Below are 24183 nucleotides of genomic sequence, written 5' to 3'. Positions count from 1 at the left end.
GGTAAAGATGGATTGTCAGACTCGACCATTCACCAAGCTTTGCATATCGCGTGATGTCACGATGTCGAGTTGATTTGCTCGTTCGACGGACGATCGCTCGTATAGCAGCATACGTCAAACACGCCAACCATGGTTGTGCGTAGTTGTACTTCGCATATACCGATATAAGGCTGAGATGCGGCTGAACAACGACAAACGCCACGTCGAGATGTCAGATCCAAAAAGTAGCATAAGCGCACGGCGGTCTACTGACGCACTATATAAGCACGCTTTCCTCGAACCGGCCTGCAAATACCCTTGCAGAGATTTAAGCGTTCCTACGCGAGAAGTGTGCAGTAGCGTAGCAGGGTGTTCACCGTACATCTGCGATGGGGCTCAACATCGGATCGCTGCGAATGTGGAGGTGAGGATTGCTCACCGAGGAGCTGGGTTCAATGTCAGCTTGCCTGATGACATTCACGTTTAGTGTCACGAGCGTGGTGAGATGTTGTGGAATATGTTGTGTGTACACCGCCCGGCATGGCGGGTTTGAGCACATTTGTCGTATCGCTACTTGCATATGTGTACTCTGAGAGAATCTGAACCAAGCCCGTTATCCGATGCGGTGAGAACGACACGCATTGCCGCCACGAACGCAATCCTCAGTGACAACGGCAAGACCCCCTCAGTTCAGTGATAACAGCGAGACTTATGCCGGTAGGTGAACTCGTGATTGACGGCAATGAATCGGAGACGCATAGTATGTCGCTCGTTTGGGTTCACTCAGTACGAGGTCGATGCAGACCATTCCAAAACTTAAATAATTCCACCAGCTGGAGGCGGCTAATCCTCCCGGTTTGGGACAGGTCGCCCACTGTGAGGCTGTATACGAGTAGGATGCAGCAGCTGCTGACGTCGCCATTCATTATATCGAAATGTTGAGCTGTGCTTGGGCGGGATTAGAAGTATCTTTCCTAAGCAACCCTAGTATGGAACGATGCTGCATGCTGGCCACAACATGTCGGCGCCACTCGCTGAACACGAGCGTGTTCGCCGCGTGGCATCGTGAACCGACGTTGAAAGAAAAAAGGTGACATGATGCTATTTTTGTCGCTAGATATTTTTGAGTGCTGCGCCCTCTGTTCCGGAGCAATCGATAGCGGTAGATCAGGAACAAGACGATCCGCGATTGGTTACAGAGCTCGCTAGCTCCGATGGCAGGACTCAAGTCGACATAGGTGACCTAATAGGAGAGCTGGGCCTAGCAGAGAAAGGCATGGATACGCTGCTGTTGACAGGGCGTGTGGTATCCATGTAGGGTTGCAGGCACGACACGGAAATTATTGAAGGATGGCGGTTTAGTCTCAAACAGGCGGCGCCGGGTCTATGCAAGAGACCGCTGACGCGACTAGTTGAGGGATGTGGGGACTGGGGGCATGCACAGCTTGCTTGGCTGGTAGAGATATAAAGCTACTCACAAACACCGCTGTTTTTGCTCTTCTCACATCATCTGCTCTCTCCATCTACCCGTACCCTTCTCCCCAGCTCCAATTGCTCTCGACGACCCTACCATCGCTTGCTTTTACGTCTTACACACTTCTTTCGTTACCTCGCCATGTGGTAAGTTGCTGCCCCGCTTCTTTGTGAGCCGTGGTGGACGTGCAGAGCAGAGCAGAAGCTAACGACGACGTGTCCAGCGGAATTTTCGGATACATCAACTACCTGGTGGAGAAGGACAGGAAGTACATTCTCGACACACTCATCAATGGCAAGTTCCCCTCGTCGTCACACCTTCCGCAAGCAGTGGCAGAATAGTGGGACCATGGGGAGACATGGCTAACATGACTTCTCTGCAGGCCTCGCACGTCTAGAGTACCGCGGCTACGACTCGGCTGGTCTGGCCATCGACGGTGACAAGAAGAACGAGGTGTTGGCGGTCAAGGAGGTCGGCAAGGTCGCCTCGCTGAAGAAGCTCGTCGACGAGCAGGACTTCGACCTGACCAAGGTCTTCGACTCGCACGCTGGCATTGCCCACACACGATGGGCCACCCACGGCCCGCCATCGCGCGTCAACTGCCATCCCCACAGGTATGTTGGCCGACCCCGCATGCAACTTCACCATCAGGCTGACGCGTCCCATGCAGGTCCGACCCCAACTGGGAATTCTCCGTCGTGCACAACGGCATCATCACAAACTACAAGGAGCTGAAGACTCTGCTCGAGAGCAAGGGCTACAAGTTCGAGACGGAGACCGACACCGAGGCCATTGCGAAGCTCACAAAGTACATCTACAATGAGCACCCCGAGCTCAGCTTCCCCGCCCTCGTCAAGACGGTCATCAAGGAGCTCCAGGGAGCCTTCGGTCTTCTCCTGAAGTCCGTCCACTTCCCCCATGAGGTCGTTGCTGCCCGCAAGGGTTCGCCCCTTGTCATTGGTGTGCGCACACAGAAGAAGATGAAGGTCGACTTCGTCGATGTCGAGTACGAGGGTGATGGTGCTCTGCCCGCCGAAGATGCGTCCCACAACGTTGCGATCAAGAAGTCCAACACTCTGCTCGCACCCCCCGACAAGTCGCTCCTGCACCGATCGCAGTCTCGCGCTTTCCTCTCGGACGACGGTGTGCCCATGCCCACCGAGTTCTTCCTCTCCTCCGACCCTGCCTCCATCGTCGAGCACACCAAGAAGGTTCTCTACCTCGAGGACGACGACATTGCACACATCCACGAGGGTTCCCTGAACATCCACCGCCTGAACAAGGACGACGGTGTTTCCAACGTCCGTACCATCCAGACTCTGGAGATCCAGCTTCAGGAGATTATGAAAGGCCGCTTCGACCACTTTATGCAGAAGGAGATCTTCGAGCAACCCGAGTCGGTTGTCAACGCCATGCGTGGTCGTCTCGATGCTAAGAACAAGACCGTCACGCTTGGTGGTCTTCGCCAATACCTCCCTACCATCCGACGATGCCGCAGGATCATCTTCATCGCTTGCGGTACATCCTTCCACTCTTGCATGGCTGTGCGTGGTATCTTTGAGGAGTTGACCGAGATCCCTATTGCCGTCGAGCTGGCCTCCGACTTCTTGGATCGTAAGGCACCCGTCTTCCGTGACGACACCTGCGTCTTCGTCTCCCAGTCTGGCGAGACTGCCGACTCGCTCATGGCCCTCCGCTACTGCTTGGAGCGCGGTGCCCTGACCGTTGGTATTGTCAACAACGTCGGTTCCTCCATCTCCCTCCTCACCCACTGCGGTGTTCACATCAACGCCGGCCCTGAGATCGGTGTTGCCTCTACCAAGGCCTACACCTCTCAGTTCGTCTGCATGGTCATGTTCGCGCTGTCCCTCAGCGAAGACCGTGCGTCGAAGCAGCAGAGGCGTGGGGAGATCATGGACGGTCTCACCAAGATCTCAGAGCAGTTCAAGGAGGTGCTCAAGCTGGACGAGCCCATCAAGAAGCTTTGCCAGAGGTTCAAGGACCAGAAGAGCTTGCTGTTGCTCGGCCGTGGCTCTCAGCACGCCACTGCCCTCGAGGGTGCGCTCAAGATCAAGGAGATCTCGTACCTTCACTGCGAGGCTGTCATGTCTGGAGAGCTCAAGCACGGTGTCTTGGCTCTCGTCGACGAGAACCTTCCCATTGTTATGATTCTTACCCGTGACGACATCTTCGCCAAGTCGCTCAATGCCTACCAGCAGGTCATTGCCCGTAGCGGACGACCAATCATCATCTGCAACGAGAACGACCCCGAGTTCCCCACAGACAAGACAGACAAGATCGAGGTACCCAGCAACGTCGACTGCTTGCAGGGTCTGATCAACGTCATCCCTCTGCAGCTTATGGCTTACTGGATGGCGGTTGCCGAGGGTCTCAACGTCGATATGCCCCGTAATCTCGCCAAGTCGGTCACGGTCGAGTAAGGGCTTGTAGAGTAATTTGATTTGGCGTGGTAGATTGGCTGGAAATGCCTTGGGTTCGACTGGAGTTATGAAACCTCTTGGATGCAATCACGGAGTTGAACATTGACGTTAAGAGACGACATGATGTAGGAGCTTTGGAGCGGGTCTGCTCGAGCGGAGATACCAGCCTGAAATGGAAATTTTATTGTTCTTCAAACGCGAGTTCGTGTTCAGAGATGGTGATCTGCTCGTGATGTTTCGCGTCCCTGTCGACGCTGTTTCGCGTGATGACGCCATGCAGGATCCCTGTCGCGATTGCGGGGCAGCTCGCTTGGGCTTAGACGATGGAGTGAGTTGCGTTCCTGCATTCCCCACCAAGCAACGATCGATAACCACCACTTCGATACCCGTGTCACATAACCGTATCTTGGTTAGCTTCGATCTAGATTCACCTTAAACACATATTCAACATGGCCCCCCTCAAAGGACCAGGCGCCCCCAAGACGTACGACGGTACGATCCCAGCTTACACCCCGCTCTGACTCTCACAGCTACACGAGCTCGAGCTGACAGCTTCCCCAGGCTCTGGCCTGCGCATCGGCATCATCCACGCACGATGGAACACGAAGCTCATCGACGCGCTGCTCGACGGCACGAAGAAGGCGCTTGCTGACGCCGGCGTCAAGGAAGACAACATTGTCATTCAGAGCGTGCCAGGAAGCTACGAGCTGCCCTATGCCGTGAAGCAGTAAAACACCCTTCCAGACTTCTTGTACAAGCCATTGATGCGCTGACAAGACATCCAGACTCTACTCCGCCTCCCAAGTCCAGTCGTCGTCCACAGGCATCGTAGGCGCCGCCGCCGACCTCCTGGGCTCCACCTCGGACCTCTCCTCGCTGTCCCTCGCGCCCAAGCCCGCGACCGCCACGTCGCCCTTTGACGCTATCATCGCTATCGGTGTTCTTATCAAGGGCGAGACAATGCATTTCGAGTACATTGCTGATGCGGTCAGTCACGGACTGATGCGGTTGCAGCTCGAGGGGAATGTGCCGGTCATTTTTGGCCTGTTGACGCTGTTGAGTGAGGAGCAGGGGCTGAATCGCGCGGGGATTGCGGGCAAGGGCGGGGATGAGGGGCATAATCATGGGTTGGATTGGGGGAGTGCGGCGGTGGAGTTGGGGGTTAAGAGGAAGGGGTGGGTTGAGGGAAAGTATGTGGATTGAAGGGATGTCAAGGTGGACTGGTTGTACGGACACAAGCAAATGATTGCTAGATGACCGTTCTGTTGCTCTCTTTTCGTCGTGCACGAAACAGGCTCTTCATGACAGCCCAATTGTGTCACACATTCTGTCAGATTTCCCTGTACTACGATAGTTGCGTGTTCTATCGGGGACCGGATATTTAACCCTCAAATATTCCCAAAACTTTAATTCAGCATGCGCTGCTGCTCAGAACTACCGCAAGGATCGAGTGTCTGTCGCGCGTAGGGATAGTCGCGTTGGGTTCTTTTCGATGCAGGCTGGGTGGCTTGAGACCGTTGCATGTCGTGCCGTGTCGTAATTGAACGTCTACATTCACGTGAGTTGGATCGACTTGGAATCGAAGTCTGGGCCATTGTGAAAGGACAGTGGTGTCGCTAGATGCTGGTCCATATCTTCTTCAACACTGGGTTACACGGTAGTCCATGCCAGTCTACATATTTCACTGCCACCAAGTCCTTCGTGTTGGAGCATGTTGATGCGATGCGGTCGGCGATGACGTTGGAGGCTGGGAGATGCAGCAGGACTCGTTGCGCGTTCGCGACACAGTGGATATACAGGCGACAGAAGCAATGCAGGAGGCGATGCAGGACTTGGCGATGCTTCACGTTGAGGTGTGAGAGCGGTTTGGTTGCGGGATGGTTGGTGACGAAGGCTCCTCCCCTATTCCCTCTAAGATTGCTTGGCGGGCCGGGATTCGGTGCACTTCACCTCGAACTGACATTCCAACAAAACGGTCATCACCTGCCACCAGCCCATCTGCGCGTGCAAGGCCACGGTAGAGAGCGCGCCTATCTCATCCATTTCCCTCTCCACCCACCGCAGCAGCCCCGGCCGTCTCCAGGCGCCTGACACGCTTTCATCGCGTTCCGTCGCGCGTAGTGTCCATCCGGTTCCTGGCCTGCAGGCCCGCGTCGTCGAGTCGAGCAACAGCCACGCAGCCATCCTGCCCCGACGCCCCACGCTCCCGCATTGCACAGTGATGGCGCAGGACAGGCTCTGCTGATACCACGGACGCTAGCCATCGGGTGTCTTTCTGCGGCGAGACCCCGGGACTGGAGCAGCGGTGCAGAGCCGATGTCAGGAAAAGGCCGCAGCGAACGAGAGAACCGGCACTTGCGGCGGGCAGCTTCGCGGCGCGCGGGCTCGTCTGCCACGTCGCGCTCGACGTCGGCGGCGACGGCGTCATATGCGGCCGGAGAAAGCTGCGCACCCGCCGACAGCACCACCTCGCCCTCCCCCGACGACCATGCGCGGCGCCCCGGCGAGCTGCTGAACGACGCCCTCTCGACCACCTCGACGCCCACGTCGGCCTCGTCCATTTTCTCGTCGGCCAGCGCCATGTCGCGCTCGGGCCAGCACATATCCCTCCACGTTCTCACTCCCTTGACCAGCACAGACTCGTCGCCGCCCGGCAAGCTGCCCAGCCCGCGCCCGACCACGCGCACGTATGAGACGATGCACGCGACCGCCTCTTCCTCGCACGCGCCGCCATCGAGCGCCCTCGCCAACGGCACCGACGCCATCACGCCCGTCAACACGCCGCCCGAGACGCGAACTTCCGTCTTCCCCGCGGACGGCGTGCTGGGCGCGCGCCTGAACTACGACCCCGTCCTCGACACGAAGCTCGACAAAAAGGCGAGGCAGCAGAGACAGCCGGTGTACAAGCCGATAGTGGACAAGGTATGTCATGGTTACACTTGATACTCAGACGTGGTCGCCCTGTGACGCTAAGGCTAACTTGACTTGTGTCACAGGGCGACCCATCTCCTCCACCCGACCCGCGGCTGGCAATTGCCGGCTATACGACGGGGAAATATGCCATCAAGACGGTGGGCACGGTTGCCCCCAAGACCAAGCTCCGCATAGCCCCCTATGTCGCAAAACCCTACTCCTACGATGCCCGCATATCATGTGGCCCAGGGCCTGCTACTCAAGTCGTCGTGACAGGATTCGACCCGTTGACTTCAGATTCGCAATTGCGCGGATTCTTCTCCACGTACGGCGAGGTGGAATCTGTGCAGAACCAGGTTCATCCCGACAACGGCAGCTCTCTGGGGATATGTCTGGTCAAATTTCGCGACACTCCGGCCTCGCGGAGAACCGCAGCTGTCAAAGCCTCGACTTCGGCCAAGCGGGCTGAGCGGGAAGGCACAAACCAGCGTATTGGCCTTCAGACGGTCAGGGTGCATACAGACCGCGAGGGGCGAAGGTGTACGAAATTGGTCAATATGGCGGTGCAGCAGACTCGGAAAGAGGAGGAGAAGCTGCGGGCCAAGATTGCGGCGCAAACAGCAAAGGTTCCTACTGCAGATACGCCGGGGAGCTTTGATTTGCCGGCGAACGTGCCAAAAGGCCCCTCCGGGAAACGCACACGCATACCACGAGAGGCGTTGTCTCGAAAAGCAGCCCTGTCTCAGATTATCGAACGCGAACCGATCAAGCCAACCCTCAAGCGCAAGCCCTACCTGTTCATCGCAAGTTCATACGTACCTGTACTCGCCCCAACGGTTGCACATCTGAAGAAGCGTTTAAAGAACTTCCACTGGTCTACTGTGCGCTGCGATCAAACCGGATACTACGTACTCTTTGAAGAGTCGAAGCGCGGTGAAGTTGAGGCGGTTCGGTGCTTCCAGGAGTGCCATATGCTTCCTCTGTTCACATATGTTATGAACATGGAGTGCAATCAGTATGGCGACCCACAGTACGAACGGAGCCCGAGTCCGGAGCGCGTTGTAGCGAACAACAAGAAGAAGGCGATTGAGGATCAGATCGCGCAAGAAGAGGAGGAAGATTGGGAAAATGAGAAGAAAGAGAGGGCAGAATTGTTGGATCCTGCAGTCGCGGGTATCGAGTCACTCAGACAAGAGCTCACAGAGAAGCTAATGGGCGATATCAAGACTCGCATTGCCGGTCCCCATCTACTTGACCTCATGGACCCTGATCGCCATGTGGACAAGCGTCGGAAACTGAACATCTCGGATCCGCCGAACAAGGAAAACGAATCGCAGCTTTCTTCGCTACTCGTACCTGGGTTGGATCACTTTGCAGCTGGAACACCCAAGTCTCGTGCTGCGGGTTTTGCTGGACGCTATGGTCGAAAGGCGCTTGCTCCGTACGACCACAATCGGGGGCGTGGAAAGAAGGCTCCGCGTATTGTGAACGCCTTTGCAGACGAGCGACGAAAGACATCGGCACCGAAACCACGTGTTGCACGCGGTCTTCATCGACAGATGATGGAGTTGCTGGAGAGCCCTGAACAGTCGGACGACGAAGATCGCAGTCCGCTCACGCGTACTACAGAGGAGCAGGAGAGTCGCCCTATCAGCCGCGCTCCCTCAACCGATGTCGAAGAGGAAGAAGAAGGGTCTTCTAGGGCTCACCGCGCTAAGAGGAGGCGCTTTGCAGCAGGTTGGGGTGAAGATAGTGATGATGAGATGATGGATGATTCGCATGCCCGAAGTTTGCTTGCCCATTGTATTCACAAAGACCCTGAAAACATGGCGGAGAAAGAGTTGGAACAAGTACTTGCTATTCTCCCTCGTTCTTCGCCAATCTGGAAGAAAGCAGACAAAGCTCTCAAAGGTTTCAGAAAGTTGCGGAAGATTGAGCAGGAAGCCGACGCAATCTTTGGATTGGCAGCTGCCCAGGAAGACAAACTTGAGCCTACAGTTATCATCACCCAAGACGACGAAGCACTTAAACCCATCGAAACAACCGAGCAAGTCGAGGCTCCCAAGAAGAAACCGATCCCGAAATCGAAGAAGAAGACGAAAAAGCAACTTGAGGAGGAGGCCAAGGCTGCAAAGGTGGAGATCTCGGAAGCTATTGCGATTGTGGAGGAGGAGATTGCGGAAGTTGAAGGGGCAGAACAGACTGCAGAAGCAGGTATGATTGCGCGGACGCCAGACGACGACGATCAAGGCTCTGTGTGCTGGGCCGTTTCAACAACAGAACCACGGAAGACAGTCGAGGATGATCTCAGTGTGGTGATGGATATTGACGGTTGGCAACACATGCTCAAAGACGAGGAAGACTTGCGTCATCTCAAGGCTGCTATGCAGTCCATTGCTGCCGCTAACATTGGGGATGCTCAGTCTTGGGCCTGGAAGCAAAAGTCGATCAAGCACCTCAACCGGCCCGGCGAAGAGGGTGTCTCTCGTACTGAGACTAAGATCGAGGGCTACTTTGTTTCAAACTCAACTGGTTCGGCAAGGACAGACGGTGTCAAGAAGATACGCGAGTCTGAGAAGTCGAAATACCTCCCACATCGTATTCGTGTCCAGAAAGAACGCGAGGAACGTCAGCGCCAGGCCAAACAGGAAGAACGGACTGTCATCTCAGTGGAGGGATTCAAGTTCCAGACTGGTTCTCAGAAGACTTCGACTGCAAATTCTCGAGCCAATCGTGCCAACAACCGTCGCATGGTGAACGACATTAATATCTCCAAGAACATGAGTGGTGCTGAAGGTGACGCTTTGCGCTTCAATCAGCTTAAGAAGCGGAAGAAGCTCGTCAAGTTCGATCGATCTGCCATTCATAATTGGGGTCTGTACGCCCAGGAAAGCATTGCAGCAAACGACATGATTATCGAATACGTCGGGGAGAAGGTACGACAACGTGTTGCCGATCTGCGCGAAGTCAAATACGACATGCAAGGCGTTGGATCTAGCTATCTTTTCCGTATTGATGAAGATACCGTCATCGACGCAACCAAGATGGGTGGCATTGCTCGTTTCATCAACCACAGTTGCACACCTAACTGCACGGCCAAGATCATCCGCGTAGACAACACGAAGCGAATCGTCATCTATGCCCTGCGGGACATTGGGCAAGGTAAGCAACGCTCCTCAAATACAATATCCATGATATGCTAATTCTCCTACAGACGAGGAACTCACCTACGACTACAAATTCGAGCGCGAAATGGACGCTACAGACCGTATCCCCTGTCTCTGCGGTTCCATCGGCTGCAAGGGCTTCCTCAACTGATCCTCTACACGTCTCCCGCGGACCGTCTTCCACTTGTTATCGACTGCTTTGGTTCGACCTACCCCATCATGCCTCGAGCACTGTTTCAACACCCTATTACGGAGCAAAAAAAAGCCTCCCAGCTCCAACCTCCCTCCTCGGCGGGCAAACTGCATAACACCGGCGTTATCGTTTCTTCAGTTCCCCCATTCTGGCTTCGGAATGGACACCCACCACTATCATACATCATTTCGGCACAAAACATGGACACGCGTCTCTCACCGCTCGCGTTTGCTGTCCTGTCCTGTCTGGTCCCCTTCCCCCCCTCTCTTTTTCTTCTCTTTCTTTCTTGCCGGGCCGACAGACGAAGTCGGTCGTATTTGCATTACATTTTGGTGTTTCGATTATGTGTACTATTCCCAATTTTCGGGGGCCATTTTTACCTTTTTTAGCGTAGAGGATAGGATGGAAGGGGATTGTTCTCCTGCATGCTGAATGGGGTGGGATGGATGGGTGGGTGGGTTGGCGGGTTGTGTGTGTGCGTGCGGACGGACGGGCTGGGCTGGGCTGGGCTTGTCTTGCTTACGTCGTTAGATTTAGGCAATTGATTGAATGAATGGATGTAATTTGGCATTTATGTCGTGGATAGAAAACAAGGATGGGTTCTTGTGCATGTTTTTTGTTGGGCGTGGTGTACCTACGGTTATGGTTGAGGTGGATGTGTGCGAAATATCTGATCTTGACTACTCTCTACTTCTTCCCATATGCATCTTCGTTTCTCCAGCATCAACATCAACCCCCCATATCTGCTAAGACACCGAGATATCACCGCCCCTACACACCCACCACCTCCGGACTCCACAAAGCGGGGTCCCGGACCCCGAACAAACGAATAACATAAAGCTCCTTATATCCCATCCCATCTCCCATCCCCTCCCCCCCCCCAAAAAAACAGAAACCGCCACAATGTCCTCCCCCTCACCACTCGCCTACCTCTCAATCCGCAACACCCTATCCCTCTACTGCGAAGCCCTAGATACCAAAAACTTCGCCCTCCTGCACTCCGTCTTCACGCCTGATGTCGTTGCAAATTACCCCTTCAACACGCATATGAGCGGCGTGGAGGAGATAAGTGGTGCGATACAGAAGCGGTGCGTTGTACCATCTCCCATCATTTCCCATCTCTCTTCCTACTTCCCAATTTCTCCCCCCAGCTAGCTAGTTACGTTTGCGAAATTCTGACATGTAGTAGTCTCGGACCAATCCTCACCTCGCATAATCTGACTACGCAGACCATTGAGTTTAGCAAGGTGGATGCGAGGCGGGCGAGTGCGAGGACGTATTTTGTTGCGGTGCATTTTGGGCAGGGGCCGCGCGAGGGGGAGATGCTGCAGGCGTTTGGGAGGTATGTGGATGAGCTTGTTTGTTTGGATGGTGGGGATGGGGGTGAGGAGTGGCGGATTGAGAAGAGGACGGTGGTGTTTGTTAGGAGGGTGGGGGATGAGCGGGTTATGTCTGAGTTTTAGGGGGGTGGATGGGGATGGATGGAGTAGGGGATGTTGGGGTGGATGGATGGATGGATGGAGTAGGTCATGTGGAGACGGGGTTGTTGGTGCTTCTTGGAATAAATTCTTGTATGGCGTATAGTATCGTATGGTGTACGAGGTGAGAGAGTTAACCAGGTAGCTCATGCCATATATACATGCCAAGATCTGTGACAGTTCTTGCCTCTTTCGAGATCGGAGTTTGGCTTCGCTGCATCGATGTGCCTTCTCTACATGTAGATACATCGACAGTCGCCAGTATTGAGAGTCACTGCGTAGACTTACTACTATTGAACAGTGTTTATTTCCTACATCTTCGTCAACATCGGCAACATCAATAGCAATAGCGACATCCGAAATGGCGCTTCTGTGGAACCCCAAATCCTTCGACCAAGCCATGAGCGACCCATTCTGCAAAATCATCGTCCACAAGTAAGCCAGCACTTCCCCATACGAACGTAACAACCTCTTCTATCACCTCCAAGCTAACACCAATCCCCACAGCCAACTAGAAGACCCCGAGCTGCGATTCGTCAAAAGACTCCACTTCGAGTTCGAAAGCGTGCCCTACACCAACGCCCAATACGACCGCCACGTCGCAGCGAACCCAGACACCACCCGCCGACTCGTCATGGTGCTGATCCGGGAGTTCTTCGCCAACGGCACAGACCTGGTCTACTACGTGCGCGGCAGCTACATCACGCCGTTCCTCCGCGGAACATTCGGCATGCAAGCTTTCGACGCGCCGGTCTTCGTTACGCCGCTCGTGCTACTAGACAGGGAGGACTGGTTTGGCGGGTATAAGATGAAAGAGGATGGTCGCCGCATGGTGATGAAGGATAGCTCGAGGCCGGAGCGGGTGAGGTGGAGGTATCTTTTCGAGACGGGCAGATTGGCCTTGAAGCAGTTGGTTTATGATCAGAAGAAGAATTTGGATATTCAACAGAGGATGGCTAGGACTAGGCAGGATGAGGAGACGGCGACGGAGGAGGCTGCTTCTGATGACGGGGATGAAGATCCGGGCAAGGATTGGGAGGTGCAATCTGTGTCGACTAGTGCGGATGAAGAGTTCTACGCGGGGATGAGTGAGAGGAAAAGGGCGAAGATGAAGAATGTTCATGTCGAGGTTGAAGAACCTGATACTTCTGATGAGTATGAGGATTATGACGAGGCTCGGGGATTCTACGGGTCTGAGGAGTTCGACGAGCCTGAGGAGTTCGATGAGTCCGACAAGCTCAATGCTGATCTCAACATCAACCTATACGGGACGCAAGACCAGCAGCAAAGAAAAAATACGACCCACGCGAGAGCGGCAGCGAATTTAACGGATCAATACAAAAGCGAACTTCGCGATTTCCTAAGCGTAATCATGCAGGGCCCAAATGGCGTAGACGACGTCCGAAAATACCTTCGATCCGAGAATGGAGGCAACACCAGCCAAAACGGTACTCTCACGAACCATCAAAACCGTATACTCACAGAAATTGAGGGCGTTGCAGTCCTTGAACAAGAGCTCGATCAACGGATAGAAGGAATGGCAGATACTGACTCACCAATCCCCGATGCCCTCTTCGAAATGCAAGCGAACTTCACGATCGACCAGGACCGATTGCTTACCGAGCTCGCGAGCACTACAGTATCCACAGTGCACCGCCGAATTCGATCGGAAGTTGCAGAACTTGAAAACTCTACCATTGTCCAGCCCACAGTCACGAGAGAATCTCTCTCGCCGCAGCAACGACTCAGCCTCGATCAAGTCATCGAAGTCACTGGCCAGCAGGAGAACACTGCCATCCGTCAACTGGCGTCGCTTCACTGGAACATGGAAGCTGCGATAGCTAACTGGATCGAAAATCCAGACTCTGCATTGGCATCTGGGCCATTGGCGGTTATTGAACAACGAGATTCTCGCAAGCAGATGGCACCTACCAACACTCTTGCGGAAAGGCAACGAGCCGCGCTTAAAGGCTTCATGGAGAGCACTGGGGAGAATGAAAATCGTTCGCTTTATTTCTTGTCGCTGTCTGGCTAGGATCCAGATAGGGCGGCAAGTCGATACTTTGGTAATGGGCCTGCAAAGTTGACCCCTAAAAAGGATGTGTCTGTTGGTGTCACATCGTCAAATAAGAGGAAGCCCTCCAGCAGTTTGGAACAGCATCGGCGTTACTACGCTGAGGCCGGTCCAAGTGTTTCTAAGAAGCAGAAGAGGGATGATGCTGCCGCGGGTAGCACACCGCGAGAAGAAGAAGACTTGGAAGCCGCTCGTGCCCGACTGGATCGATTGATTGCTCAAGAAAATGCAGACACTCCGATGACAGACGTTGTTGTTACCGACAGTCGCGGAGAAAACGCGCAGTCAACTCATCAAGTCGCAGAACCGATCCGAACAGACGACAAACCTCTCGGCTCCCTTTTCAGAACAGCTGAACCATCGCCTTTGAACGAGATACTCGACGAAGCGCGCGATCTTCAATTAGAACAGCCTTCGCCATCGAAAGCCGTCATTCCCTCCCGTCCATGCAGTACACCCCAAACCCCAAAACTCGCTCCTATCCCGCTCGCCCGCTCAGACTCAAAGTACGAAAGAATCATGCGAAGCGCCGACGCACTCGCCAAACAGCGCCAGGAAATGGACAACCTCGCCGTCGCCCGCCGCCGCAGTCGCAGCACACTCACAACCCAACCCGCACCACAGCCTGAAAACACGCGACATCCCTTAGACATGGAACCGCCCATGGAACAACCCCACTACGAACGCGCCATCATCTTCCGCCAGTGCAAGTTCTTCGGCCGCGCCGCCCACATGGCCGCCAACACGTGTCCCGCGATCATGACCCGCAACGGCGCAACCGTCCTCTCGCCGACGCCCGTCGATCGCACTACCGTGCATGGCTGCCCGTCGCCGTGCAATACCCCCGACTGGGACGAGTGGCGGCTGATGGAGTATATCTATAATGGGCTGTATTCGAGCCCGTCGCGGCCGCACAAGCCGCTGAGGGAGGACCCGCAGGAGGCCGGGCCGCTGGAGAGGAACACGCAGATGGCGGACTTTGAGTCGCTGGTGTTGGCGCAGGAGGCGGCGGTCGCTTGGATAGAGAAGCAGAAGGGTGTGGGCGGGTTGGTCGAGGAGGAGATGGAGCGGCAGAGGGAGATTCAGAGGAAGAAGGCGGGTGAGGTGGGGGGTGAAGTGGGGAAGGAGAAGGGTGATGTGGCGCAGACGGAGAAGGGGAAGGAGACGGAGAAGGGGAAGGAGACGGAGAAGGGGAAGGAGACGGAGAAGGAGGAAGACTCGCGACGACGGGATAGTGCGCAAACATCGACACAGATGGGCATAGCGCGGTTAGACGGCGCGAAGGTATTAGAGCTGATAGGGAAGAAACTGGGATACACTGTGGACAAGGAGCACGTCAAGGACGACGAAGAGATGAAGGATGCAGAGTGAGTATACAAAGCCTACAATTTCTACATGTCATAAATATAAAAAAATGCGTGTGCTTCCACCACACACACTCACACACATACATAATCTTTAGTCTGATTATCAATGGGAAAACAAGCCTGAATCCCCCCAGAGAATGCAAGGGTATTAGCAGACAAATGATTGCCTGACGAGAGGCTTCTATGCACTCACTCACTCTAACCCCGAAACCCCAAATCCCCATTCATATGCCATTTGTTCGATGCGTCATATGTACTCGAATACATTACCTGGCCCTTCGCCGCATGAGTCGTAACTTGAGTATAACCCGCCCCTTTCATGAATCCATATCCATATCCGTGAACGCCAGATGGACAATTGCTTCGTTGTCAGTCTTTTACTCTGTGAACTCGACCATGACGCTTGCGCCCTTGAGCCCAGCCTGCTCAACGTTCACGTCCAGATTCTCAATGAGATTCTTGCCCATAAAGGCCAGGTCGAACTCTGCGCCCTCCTTGCCTTCCCACGGGTAGTCGGACTTGATCCACTCGTAGATCCGTCGGACGTGGTCGGAGAGGTTGAACCGCCGGACGATGGGACGGCCAGAGGGTCCTCGGAATTGGATGCGGGTTGTGATCTTGGGGTCGGTGATTGTGGGCTCAACGTGCGGGTTGTGCGAGGATATTTGTGCGAAGACAGGATTTGAAGAGTCGTTGGCTTCATCTTCTGGCTCCGTCTCGGGTGCCGGGGTGGCCTCTTTTGCCTTGGCTTTGCCCTTTCCGTCATCTTTTGTGAGAGCGTCTGGGTCGTCGTCTTTCGGGCCTTGGTTGTCGTTCTCCATGCTGTTCTGCAGCGCCATCTCGAGCATCTGCTCCTCTGTCATGCGACCTACATCCGTCTTCTTGCTCTCGGCCTTTCGCTTCGCAACTGGGTTCTTAACATTGACGTTGAGACTGTAGCGGTCGAGAAACTCATGCAGCTGAGCATGGAATTCGACTGGCTTTGGAAGTGGTGGGCCAGACCACACCTTTACCTGCTCGCCGGTCCGGGGATCCACAATGGCAATGTGCGGGTATGCATCCATGCTGTCTCGGGCATGGAAGTAGTAGTTGACGTACTGCTCGCCCCGTGGATCGTCCTTGGCGTACTGCATAAAGATGAAGTTTTCTCGCACGGTTGCCTTGATCTCGTCGTTCCTCCAGATATCCCTATTCAGGAGCTGGCAGTCAAAGATTGCTGGATCTTGAATGTTGACGATGAGCCATTTCTCCTGCTCCTTCCCCATGTCGCGTGCCTTCTCCCATGAGCCTTGGTACATGAGCTCGAAGGGAGGTCGGAACAGCTCTGCCAACATGCTCATCTTTGACGATTGTTCCGAAGCACCACCTGTCGCGGTAGCCAGTTCGCGGCGCCGGGCGCTCGAGTCTGCGGTGCTGTCCCAGACGGAGGACTGGCCTGTTCGCTGGTTGAAGATGCCGGCACGGCCTGTCAGAAGAGTCAGTCTGTGTAAAATGGTCGGCATTGTACGTGTCACGCAAGACTTACCTGCTCGGCGGCGAGCGAGCTGCTCCTGAACCATGGCATCGACGTCGTCTGCATCGGTCGATCCCCAATTCGAGCCTGGGCCGATCAGAGTCTCTGATCGGCGCTCAATAGGCGCACGAACTTCGTCCTGACCGCCACCTCCACCTGCGCCGTACATCTCTTCCTGGAGTCGCCGTGCCATGGCTTCGTCGTCCTCAATCGCCCCAGTCTGTGCTGGTGGATTTGTATGAGCAGCGGGGTCGAAGTCGGACATGTCATCGTCTGAATCGAGGTTGATAGGATTTTGTGTGGACGAGGTGGCATTTGGCGCGGGAGCCGAAGCTGCAGGCGGGCCGCCAAAATCGAGATTGGGGCTGTCGAAGAAGAGTTGTATGGCCTGCTCGAGGTTGCCATCTGTCAAGCGCAGGTACTGGGCCGCCTTGTTGGTGTCGCAGTCGGTGATGGCGACGAAGTTGAGCACTGCTTCTTCGTCCATGGCGGGCAGTCGTGAATTGATGCCGAAATAAGTGTGTACAGGTGCGAGGCTGGGGTTTTGGTGGTTCGCGGGTGGCAAAGGTCGAGAAGTGGCTCCGTTGTTGCGGGCTGTCAAAGCGCGGTCGAGGTTGTCTTGTGGAGGGACGTTTGTTGTGTGGAGAAGCTGAGGCAGTTGGGCAGCTTATGTGACCATTGACGCCCGACGAACGATGCGTGTAGAATGCCGTGTGGCGCCCGTGTGAATTTGGGGGCGTGGTGAAGTGACTGCACGACCTGAGTGCTGGGTCCTGATTATCGACCGGGTTGCACTGTTTGTGGGTCGGTGCGTGGGCGGAACTATAGATAGGCGGTACTGGAGGCTGCGTCGGGAATCTAGGCGACCCAAAGCAGAATATTACGCCTCTTGTAATAGCCGGGCGGCAGGCAGAAGCTGTCGACGTTGACGGAACCTGGTCGAAGACGCGATGTGAATGTTGTAGGCAGGCCATGCTGCGTCATGCAGTCTACCTAGCCCCGCGACAGGGGTCTCGCCTCACAGGTGAATGTTCCAGCACGACATGTGGCAATCACAAGACGAGGAACGAGCTTGAGACGCGCCCAAACACACCCCACGCGTCGATAGACCGTGTCATTCATTTTTCGCCGTTGCTGACGGGCCACGCCATCTGCATCTGCCTGTGTTGTGGCGTGTGCTCTATAACACGTCTCATCTCGAGCTGTCTAGCACCGCCATTCTTCCCACAACTTCAACATGTCTGAAGCGCAGGCTGTCGAGGCCAAAGAGCTTGCTCTGGTCGGCAAGGTGGAGATGCGCATAGCGTTGGCAAGCACTGAGAAGAAACTCGAGGATTTGCTGAAAACATTCCTCGCCCCACTGCTGCTCAAGCTAGGCTCTGAGAGCGTGGCTGTGAGGAACAAGGTAGATGCCTCTTCTCAGATCCGTTTTTATGCTGCATTCGTTCCATGTCCTCTTTGAACACCGCTGATCGCGGCCTCTTTTTCTAGGTCATCTCCATTTGCCAGCACATCAACACTCGCATCAAATCCCAGTACGCATCTTGTCACTTATGGAGAATGAGATGGGCTGTAGTTGACTAAATTCTTCTTCCAGAGACATCAACCTTCCAGTAGCCGCTTTGTTGAAGCAGTACAAAGACAACGCAGATGTTGCTTTAATACGGCATTTCGACATCCTTTACATCCAACAAGGCATCTCACGACTTTCGGTATCCGACCGTCTTGAGTTACTTCCCATACTTTTGCAGGGCATCGCCAAAGATTATGACACATCTACGCAACACGCCTCCCAACTCTTCCACCTCATTTTACGACTTCTAGTCCATTTCAAACTTCCCCTACGTGGCAGCAAGGAAGACGACGAACTGAGATCCACTCTAGGCCTTGCCGACGAGGATGCAGTGTTTCTTTCCAGATGGTTTGGGAAGCTACTATTATTGACTATCATACGCCAGAGCACTCCCGAATCTGGCAGCTCCCTACGATGTGCTGGGTTGTCGATTGAGGAGTACAAATTTCTCACTCTGCAGGGCAAGCCAGATGCCTGGGACCCTAGTTCAGATTCTGGGTTGAATTTAACAGAATCGAAAGCACTGGTGACGCGCTTTCTGGCGAGCGGCCTGTTCAACGATGACGAGAAGTTCATCCCAGCCTTGATCGCCTCCGCAGATACCAATTCTCGGATATCAGAGGTTGGAGAAGACACGTTAAAGCGTGTCATGGTGGCCAAGGATCTTGAAGACTCAAAGCTCGTTGAGACCCTTTTTGAGTTCTACTTTGGATCGTAAGCCATTTGCTGTTCTACCATTCTTCGACACCGGACTGACAGAACACCAGAACTACATCTGAGGGATCTTTGCCTGTCAAGACTCCACTACGGATCAGAATCCTCGGCTTGCTCTCGAAATCTGTCAAGTGTTCAGCTTATCCGAACCAGGTTGCCAGGATTGTAGAAGAAGGCCTCTTGTCACCCGAATTAGCTTCAACAAACAAGACAGCAGGCAGGGAAGCCTCGAAGTTTCGATCTGCCATTTTCTCCCTAGTCAACTTCGTCGCTCGACATGGAGCGTCCGAACACCTCTCCACAGTCGCACAGAGTCTTGTCGGAAATTTAAGGGCGTTCATACAGGATCAAGGCTGGCCAACTCCAGATCGTGATCAAGATATGGAGTTACGAGGATATGGCTACGAGACAATCGGTCTATTAGCGAAGGCTGCCCCAGACAAAATACTAATCGAACCCACTTTGGACCTCCTTGAATGGTTATTTCGCTCTCTTCGAGAGGATTCAGCAGGCAAGGATGTGGCTGTCAGTATCGAAGAAGCACTTTCGTCTGTACTGGGAGCGTTTTCGAAACCCTTCGATTCCTCCGTCATGCCCAAATTCAGGCAAATACTGCTCAAGTACGCCGCCTCTAGTCAAGTCACAACTCCTGCCTCAGAAAAGTTTACACGAAACACGCGCTACGTTGCAACCAGATTTGCAAATCGATGTCTGCCTTTCGACGATGTGCTAGCAAGATGGATAGATATTCTTGCTGTAAGTGGTGGATCTGCTGAACGACATGAAGTGGTGGAAGAGGGACGCAGAGGTCTGGACCCGTACTGGTTTCAGATGTCGAATACCATCATCGGCACAGAACGAGAGCAGACGAGACTAGTTTTCCCGGATTTTGACAAGCTGGTGAATTTCATCTTTGCGCAGAACGGTGAGGATGACGACGCCATGGATCTTGACGAACCAAACGATGCCATCGGCCAGGTACACCACTTCTATCAGCAATATCCGGAGGCACTGCCGACAGTCATCTCGTTTTGTTCACAAGTCGCCTTGCAATCGGCGCTGACCGAGAAAAAGATCGGTGACGATGTCTCTGAGGATTGGGGAAGGAAACTTGATACCCTCATGTCTACGGATATGCGTGCACGGCAGGCTTTCCGCGCCTATGCATCCGATGATTCTCATGGCCGCTCTCTTGCAACAATATTGAAAGTCAGCTTCGACAGACTTACTCGAGATAGTGTGAGTGATGTCGGAGACATCGGAACCACTCTTGTACGTCTACTATCGCTTTGTCCTGAGCGTTACTGGGTGCTTGCGCGTCTGGTCCAAGACTTCCGCGCCCTGGAGCCTTCCATATTGTCGAACAACGTCGGTCGACGCCTTGCTGCTGCGCACGCCTATGGTCTCTTGGCTTCTCATAAAGACTGCGATCAGGATTCTGTTAGGAAGTCACAAACGCTTTTCTTCGACAAGCTGAGCACTTGGAAAGAGGCTGTTGGTGGTCAGATCAATGAGATCAGTGGCGTCATTCTCGCGATAGGGTTCTACTTCAGTAGAGCGTATTGGAGGGGCAGCCAAGTCTTCTCCACTACCATCGCGGACGATCATCCCATTCATCAACTGCTCAAAACGTTGATTGAAGTTTTGAAGGAATCACGAGACGCGACCCTCAAAGGCGCAGCGTACTCTTGTATAGATCAGCTCAGTCTTTTCCATGTCATCACACCGACATTGATCTCCAAGTACGCAAAGGTCGAAGACATCGCTCAGCACATATATGATTCAGCAAAGACGGGGACAACAGGCGCCATCCTTGCATTGGGCCACTTATCCATGATCATGGGGGAAGTTGAGTCAGATGCTGAAGAACCATCGGACTACAAGTACATTGGCGAGAAACTATACGAGCTCCATGAGGTTCGTCAACCCGAAGTACAGTTTTCCGTCGGGGAAGCCTTGAGCTGCTTCGCATGCGGATGGGAATCAAAGGCACTGACTGCTGAACTCGATATATTACACCCAAGTCAGACACAAACTCCATGGGATGCGCCTCTACAAACACCTTCTGGACCCAAGCGTGAGAAGACGCTTGCGACAGTTCTGGAGAAGACTCTCAAGGGCTGTGTCCAGACCAAGCCTGCTCTGAAGAAAGCCTCTGTCATCTGGTTGCTATGTCTCCTTCAGTACTGCGGCCACAAACCTGAAATGCAGGGTTACCTGGGTCAATGTCAAATAGCATTCAAGAACTGCCTTTCAGATCGCGATGAGGTGGTCCAGGAAGCGGCATCTCGAGGACTAGGTTTAGTCTACGAGAAGGGTGATCGTCAGCTCAAAGATGATCTTGTCCGCGATCTCGTGGGCTCTTTCTCAGACAACAAACCGAAGATGTCGGGTACGGTTTCCGAAGATACGCAACTCTTTGAGCCTGGTGCGCTGCCAACTGGTGATGGCTCCATCACAACATACAAAGATATCCTCAGCCTTGCGGCTGAGGTTGGTGACTCGAGTCTGGTGTACCGCTTCATGTCGATGGCCTCGAACAATTCGATCTGGTCGAGCAGAGCTGCTTTCGGGCGATTTGGGTTGAGTAACATCTTCTCGGATTCTAGTGTGGATGGATACCTTGCGCAGAACCCCAAGCTGTACCCCAAGCTTTATCGTTATAGGCATGTGGTATCCGCTTCTACGAAAAGTTGATTGAAAATACTAACGCAAGCACAGATTCGATCCGAACCCCAATGTACAGCGTTCCATGAACGACATTTGGAATTCACTGGTCAAGGATTCTTCGACGACCATTGACAAGCATTTCGATGCAATCATGGACGACCTACTTACGAGCATCTTAGCAAAGGAATGGCGGGTTCGCCAAGCTACGTGCGCAGCAATCGGTGATCTCGTGCAAGGTCGCAGCATTGAGAAGGTGAGCACTATAGGTAGATCAAGAGATTTATGATAGAGTATCTACTGACAACGTTTAGTACGAGAAGTATCTCAGTGCTGTCTGGGATAAATGCTTCAAAGTTCTCGACGACATCAAAGAAACCGTTCGCGTTGCTGCCGCATCGCTTGCACGTGTACTGACTTCCATCCTAACCCGCTCTCTCGAAGCTGGCGATGCGTCCGTCAAGTCTGCAAACGCACAGCTCACTCGTGTCCTTCCATTCCTCTTTTCGACCTCGGGGCTGGAATCGTCAGCCGAAGAAGTGCGCCTATTCTCTGTGCACACACTTCTCCAAATCGTAAAGAAGAGCAATGCAAACACGCTGAATCCGCACGTCCCTGAGCTTGTAGAAAGACTACTCGGCCTACTGAGTAGCTTGGAACCAGAAGCAGTGAACTACCTCCACCTCAACGCTAGCAAGTACAACCTCACGGAACAGAAAATCGACGACATGCGTCTCCAAAGCGTGCGCTCCTCCCCGCTCACTGAATCGTTAGAACGCTGCCTCGACCTTGCCGATGCAGACACCATGCGCGCGCTCGTCCCCCGCATCGAAGCCGCGATGAAAAGCGCAGTCGGCCTCCCGTCGAAAGTAGGCTGCTCCCGCATCCTCGTCACGCTCGCCACACGGCACAGATTCCTCTTCAGCCCATACGCAGACGGATTCCTGAAGTTGATACACAAACAAATCCACGACCGCAACGAGACAGTCAGCTCCTCGTACGCCGCAGCAGCAGGTTACCTCGCGCGTTTAGCAAGCGACAAACAACTCCTAGCCACCATCACATTCACGAACAAACTGTACTTCGAGTCCGAGGAAAACAGCGACAGAAACCGCCTCCTTGCAGGCGACATAACACGCGCCATCTCGCTCCACGCAACAGATCGCTTCACCGCCCTCGCCGCCTCACTCCTCCCCTTCATCTTCCTCGCCAAACACGACAGCCTCGAGACCGTGCGCAAGGTCTTTGAGGAAACGTGGTCCGACCACGTCGCCGGCCCGCGCTCAGTCTCGCTCTACCTCCGCGAGATCCTCACCCTCAGCGACACGCACCTCGACTCGCGCCAATGGGCCGTCAAACACACCGCTGCGAAAACTGTTGCCGATGCTATACTCAGCATCACGAGTGCGGTCGGTAGCGAGAATATCGATCCCGTTGCTGCGAAGATCATTTGGCCTGTGCTGGATCGTGCGCTTGCGGGGAAGAGCTGGGAGGGCAAGGAGGTCGTGCTTGAGGCGTTTGTGAGGTTTGTGGAGAGGGCGGAGACGTATTGGAAGGGGGATGGGGATGTGGCGAAACAGCTGGAGAAGGTTGCAACTAGGGAGGCAAAGAGACAGGAGGGGAAGAACGAGAAGGTTGTTAAGGGGGTGTTGGAGATGCTGAGGAAGCATTTGGAGGGGTAGATTGGTGAAATTGGGTTCGTTGCGGACGGTGTGTGTCTGCGGGTGGTCTAATCGGAGAAACTAGAGGTCTTATGTGTAGCCAACGCCTGACGAATCGCATTCTCGTGGAGCATAAGAAAGCCATGGAGAAAGTGTATAGCAAACATAAACATACAACATAGATGTCGCCTCGCCTTCTCGCAATAACCCCCCACACCCCATCTCCGTCGCCAAGTTCCAACAAGCCCACTCAGTAAGGCATGTATAGTGGTGGAAACATGAACACCGTCGCAGTGGTCAACAACGGCAGTGTGGCGAACAGACCTTTGAACAGATTGGCATAGATAACGCGCTTCCGCCTTCTGCCCTCGATAAGATCATCATGTGGATCCCATCTCGTTGCAACAAGGGTCCCGATCGCTGACACGACTAGGAAAAGCCACAGAACGACAAAGTATCTGGCATTCAGACCATACGGGTTCGTGCGAAATCCTTCTCTCAACCTCTTCCTCATGTATTTGGAGTAGAGCTTAGACGCGTGAAATAGGTGCAAATCGTCGTCAACGTAACCGAAGCGTTTCTTGTGATACCAGCTGGGCTCACGCTTGGCTTGCTTGGAATCGGAAGACTTGCGGGACGGATGGTCCTTTGGGAAATGTCAGCTGGAATACGGGTGAGAGGAGGCTCAGGATGGGCACCAACCGCTGAATCGATGTCCGAATTGCCAGAGGGATCGTCGAGGGTGGTCGCCTTCTGCTCTGCAAGCCATCGTTCCAAGTCGCTGATGGCAAGGGAACACAGCGTGTTGTACGATACGCTGGTATTGTCCGGTACTGGAGCTCGCTGAATGCTGTTGTTTTGCGGACTTGAGGGTGAGGCTCGCGGTATGCTTGGATTGTGCATGGATGTCGATGAATTACCGTATGCGGGAGCGCATGGGAGCGCCGACATCTTCAGTGCGGATACACG

The 24183-nt window shown here is 54.1% G+C and overlaps 7 protein-coding genes across 7 annotated transcripts; 5 read left to right on the top strand and 2 right to left on the bottom strand.

Moving 5' to 3' along the window:
• Window positions 1–1517: 1517 nt before the first annotated feature.
• Window positions 1518–4363, top strand: P153DRAFT_362981 (glucosamine-fructose-6-phosphate aminotransferase). Its single transcript, XM_033667267.1, has 4 exons — window positions 1518–1599; window positions 1677–1747; window positions 1836–2067; window positions 2124–4363. Exons 1-4 carry the CDS (start codon window positions 1595–1597, stop codon window positions 3892–3894), a joined length of 2079 nt encoding a protein of 692 aa, XP_033528342.1. The 5' UTR covers window positions 1518–1594; the 3' UTR covers window positions 3895–4363.
• Window positions 4264–5334, top strand: P153DRAFT_362980 (6,7-dimethyl-8-ribityllumazine synthase-like protein). Its single transcript, XM_033667266.1, has 3 exons — window positions 4264–4386; window positions 4456–4621; window positions 4680–5334. The coding sequence occupies exons 1-3, from the start codon at window positions 4344–4346 to the stop codon at window positions 5095–5097; spliced, it is 627 nt and encodes a 208-aa protein (XP_033528341.1). The 5' UTR covers window positions 4264–4343; the 3' UTR covers window positions 5098–5334.
• Window positions 5335–6474: 1140 nt separating this feature from the next.
• P153DRAFT_281457 (histone H3-K4 methyltransferase Set1) lies at window positions 6475–10125 on the top strand (the record flags this gene model as incomplete). Its single annotated transcript, XM_033663144.1, has 3 exons — window positions 6475–6816; window positions 6891–9969; window positions 10022–10125. 3 exons carry the CDS (start codon window positions 6475–6477, stop codon window positions 10123–10125), a joined length of 3525 nt encoding a protein of 1174 aa, XP_033528340.1.
• A 945-nt stretch (window positions 10126–11070) lies between these two features.
• Window positions 11071–11630, top strand: P153DRAFT_381125 (uncharacterized protein; the record flags this gene model as incomplete). The annotated part of the gene is made up of 2 exons (XM_033670014.1): window positions 11071–11255; window positions 11357–11630. The coding sequence occupies 2 exons, from the start codon at window positions 11071–11073 to the stop codon at window positions 11628–11630; spliced, it is 459 nt and encodes a 152-aa protein (XP_033528339.1).
• A 3451-nt stretch (window positions 11631–15081) lies between these two features.
• Window positions 15082–17546, bottom strand: P153DRAFT_362978 (uncharacterized protein). The gene is made up of 2 exons (XM_033667265.1): window positions 16612–17546; window positions 15082–16551 (listed from the first exon to the last, which is right to left on the bottom strand). The coding sequence occupies exons 1-2, from the start codon at window positions 17084–17086 to the stop codon at window positions 15464–15466; spliced, it is 1563 nt and encodes a 520-aa protein (XP_033528338.1). The 5' UTR covers window positions 17087–17546; the 3' UTR covers window positions 15082–15463.
• Window positions 17547–17836: 290 nt separating this feature from the next.
• Window positions 17837–23235, top strand: P153DRAFT_280550 (uncharacterized protein; the record flags this gene model as incomplete). Its single annotated transcript, XM_033663080.1, has 6 exons — window positions 17837–18004; window positions 18091–18134; window positions 18197–18886; window positions 18940–21556; window positions 21603–21809; window positions 21868–23235. The coding sequence occupies 6 exons, from the start codon at window positions 17837–17839 to the stop codon at window positions 23233–23235; spliced, it is 5094 nt and encodes a 1697-aa protein (XP_033528337.1).
• Window positions 23236–23464: 229 nt separating this feature from the next.
• P153DRAFT_381121 (uncharacterized protein) lies at window positions 23465–24165 on the bottom strand (the record flags this gene model as incomplete). Its single annotated transcript, XM_033670013.1, has 2 exons — window positions 23465–23860; window positions 23917–24165. The coding sequence occupies 2 exons, from the start codon at window positions 24163–24165 to the stop codon at window positions 23465–23467; spliced, it is 645 nt and encodes a 214-aa protein (XP_033528336.1).
• Window positions 24166–24183: the final 18 nt, after the last annotated feature.

The sequence above is a fragment of the Dothidotthia symphoricarpi genome (genome assembly GCF_010015815.1).
Source record: "Dothidotthia symphoricarpi CBS 119687 unplaced genomic scaffold P153scaffold_2, whole genome shotgun sequence".
Lineage (NCBI taxonomy): Eukaryota > Fungi > Ascomycota > Dothideomycetes > Pleosporales > Dothidotthiaceae > Dothidotthia > Dothidotthia symphoricarpi.
The sequence above is the reverse complement of the archived record's forward strand: the minus strand, read 5'-3'. Positions and strand labels throughout refer to the sequence as shown.

Coding starts and splice junctions, on each gene's coding strand:
- P153DRAFT_362981 (XM_033667267.1), top strand. Junction 1,748..1,835: donor TCTCGACACACTCATCAATG/GCAAGTTCCCCT, acceptor ACTTCTCTGCAG/GCCTCGCACGTCTAGAGTAC. Junction 2,068..2,123: donor GTCAACTGCCATCCCCACAG/GTATGTTGGCCG, acceptor CGTCCCATGCAG/GTCCGACCCCAACTGGGAAT.
- P153DRAFT_362980 (XM_033667266.1), top strand. CDS start 4,344: ATGGCCCCCCTCAAAGGACCAGGCGCCCCCAAGACGTACGACG. Junction 4,387..4,455: donor CGCCCCCAAGACGTACGACG/GTACGATCCCAG, acceptor CAGCTTCCCCAG/GCTCTGGCCTGCGCATCGGC. Junction 4,622..4,679: donor CTGCCCTATGCCGTGAAGCA/GTAAAACACCCT, acceptor CAAGACATCCAG/ACTCTACTCCGCCTCCCAAG.
- P153DRAFT_362978 (XM_033667265.1), bottom strand. CDS start 17,086: ATGGACGAAGAAGCAGTGCTCAACTTCGTCGCCATCACCGACTGCGAC. Junction 16,552..16,611: donor GCTCGCTCGCCGCCGAGCAG/GTAAGTCTTGCG, acceptor CTCTTCTGACAG/GCCGTGCCGGCATCTTCAAC.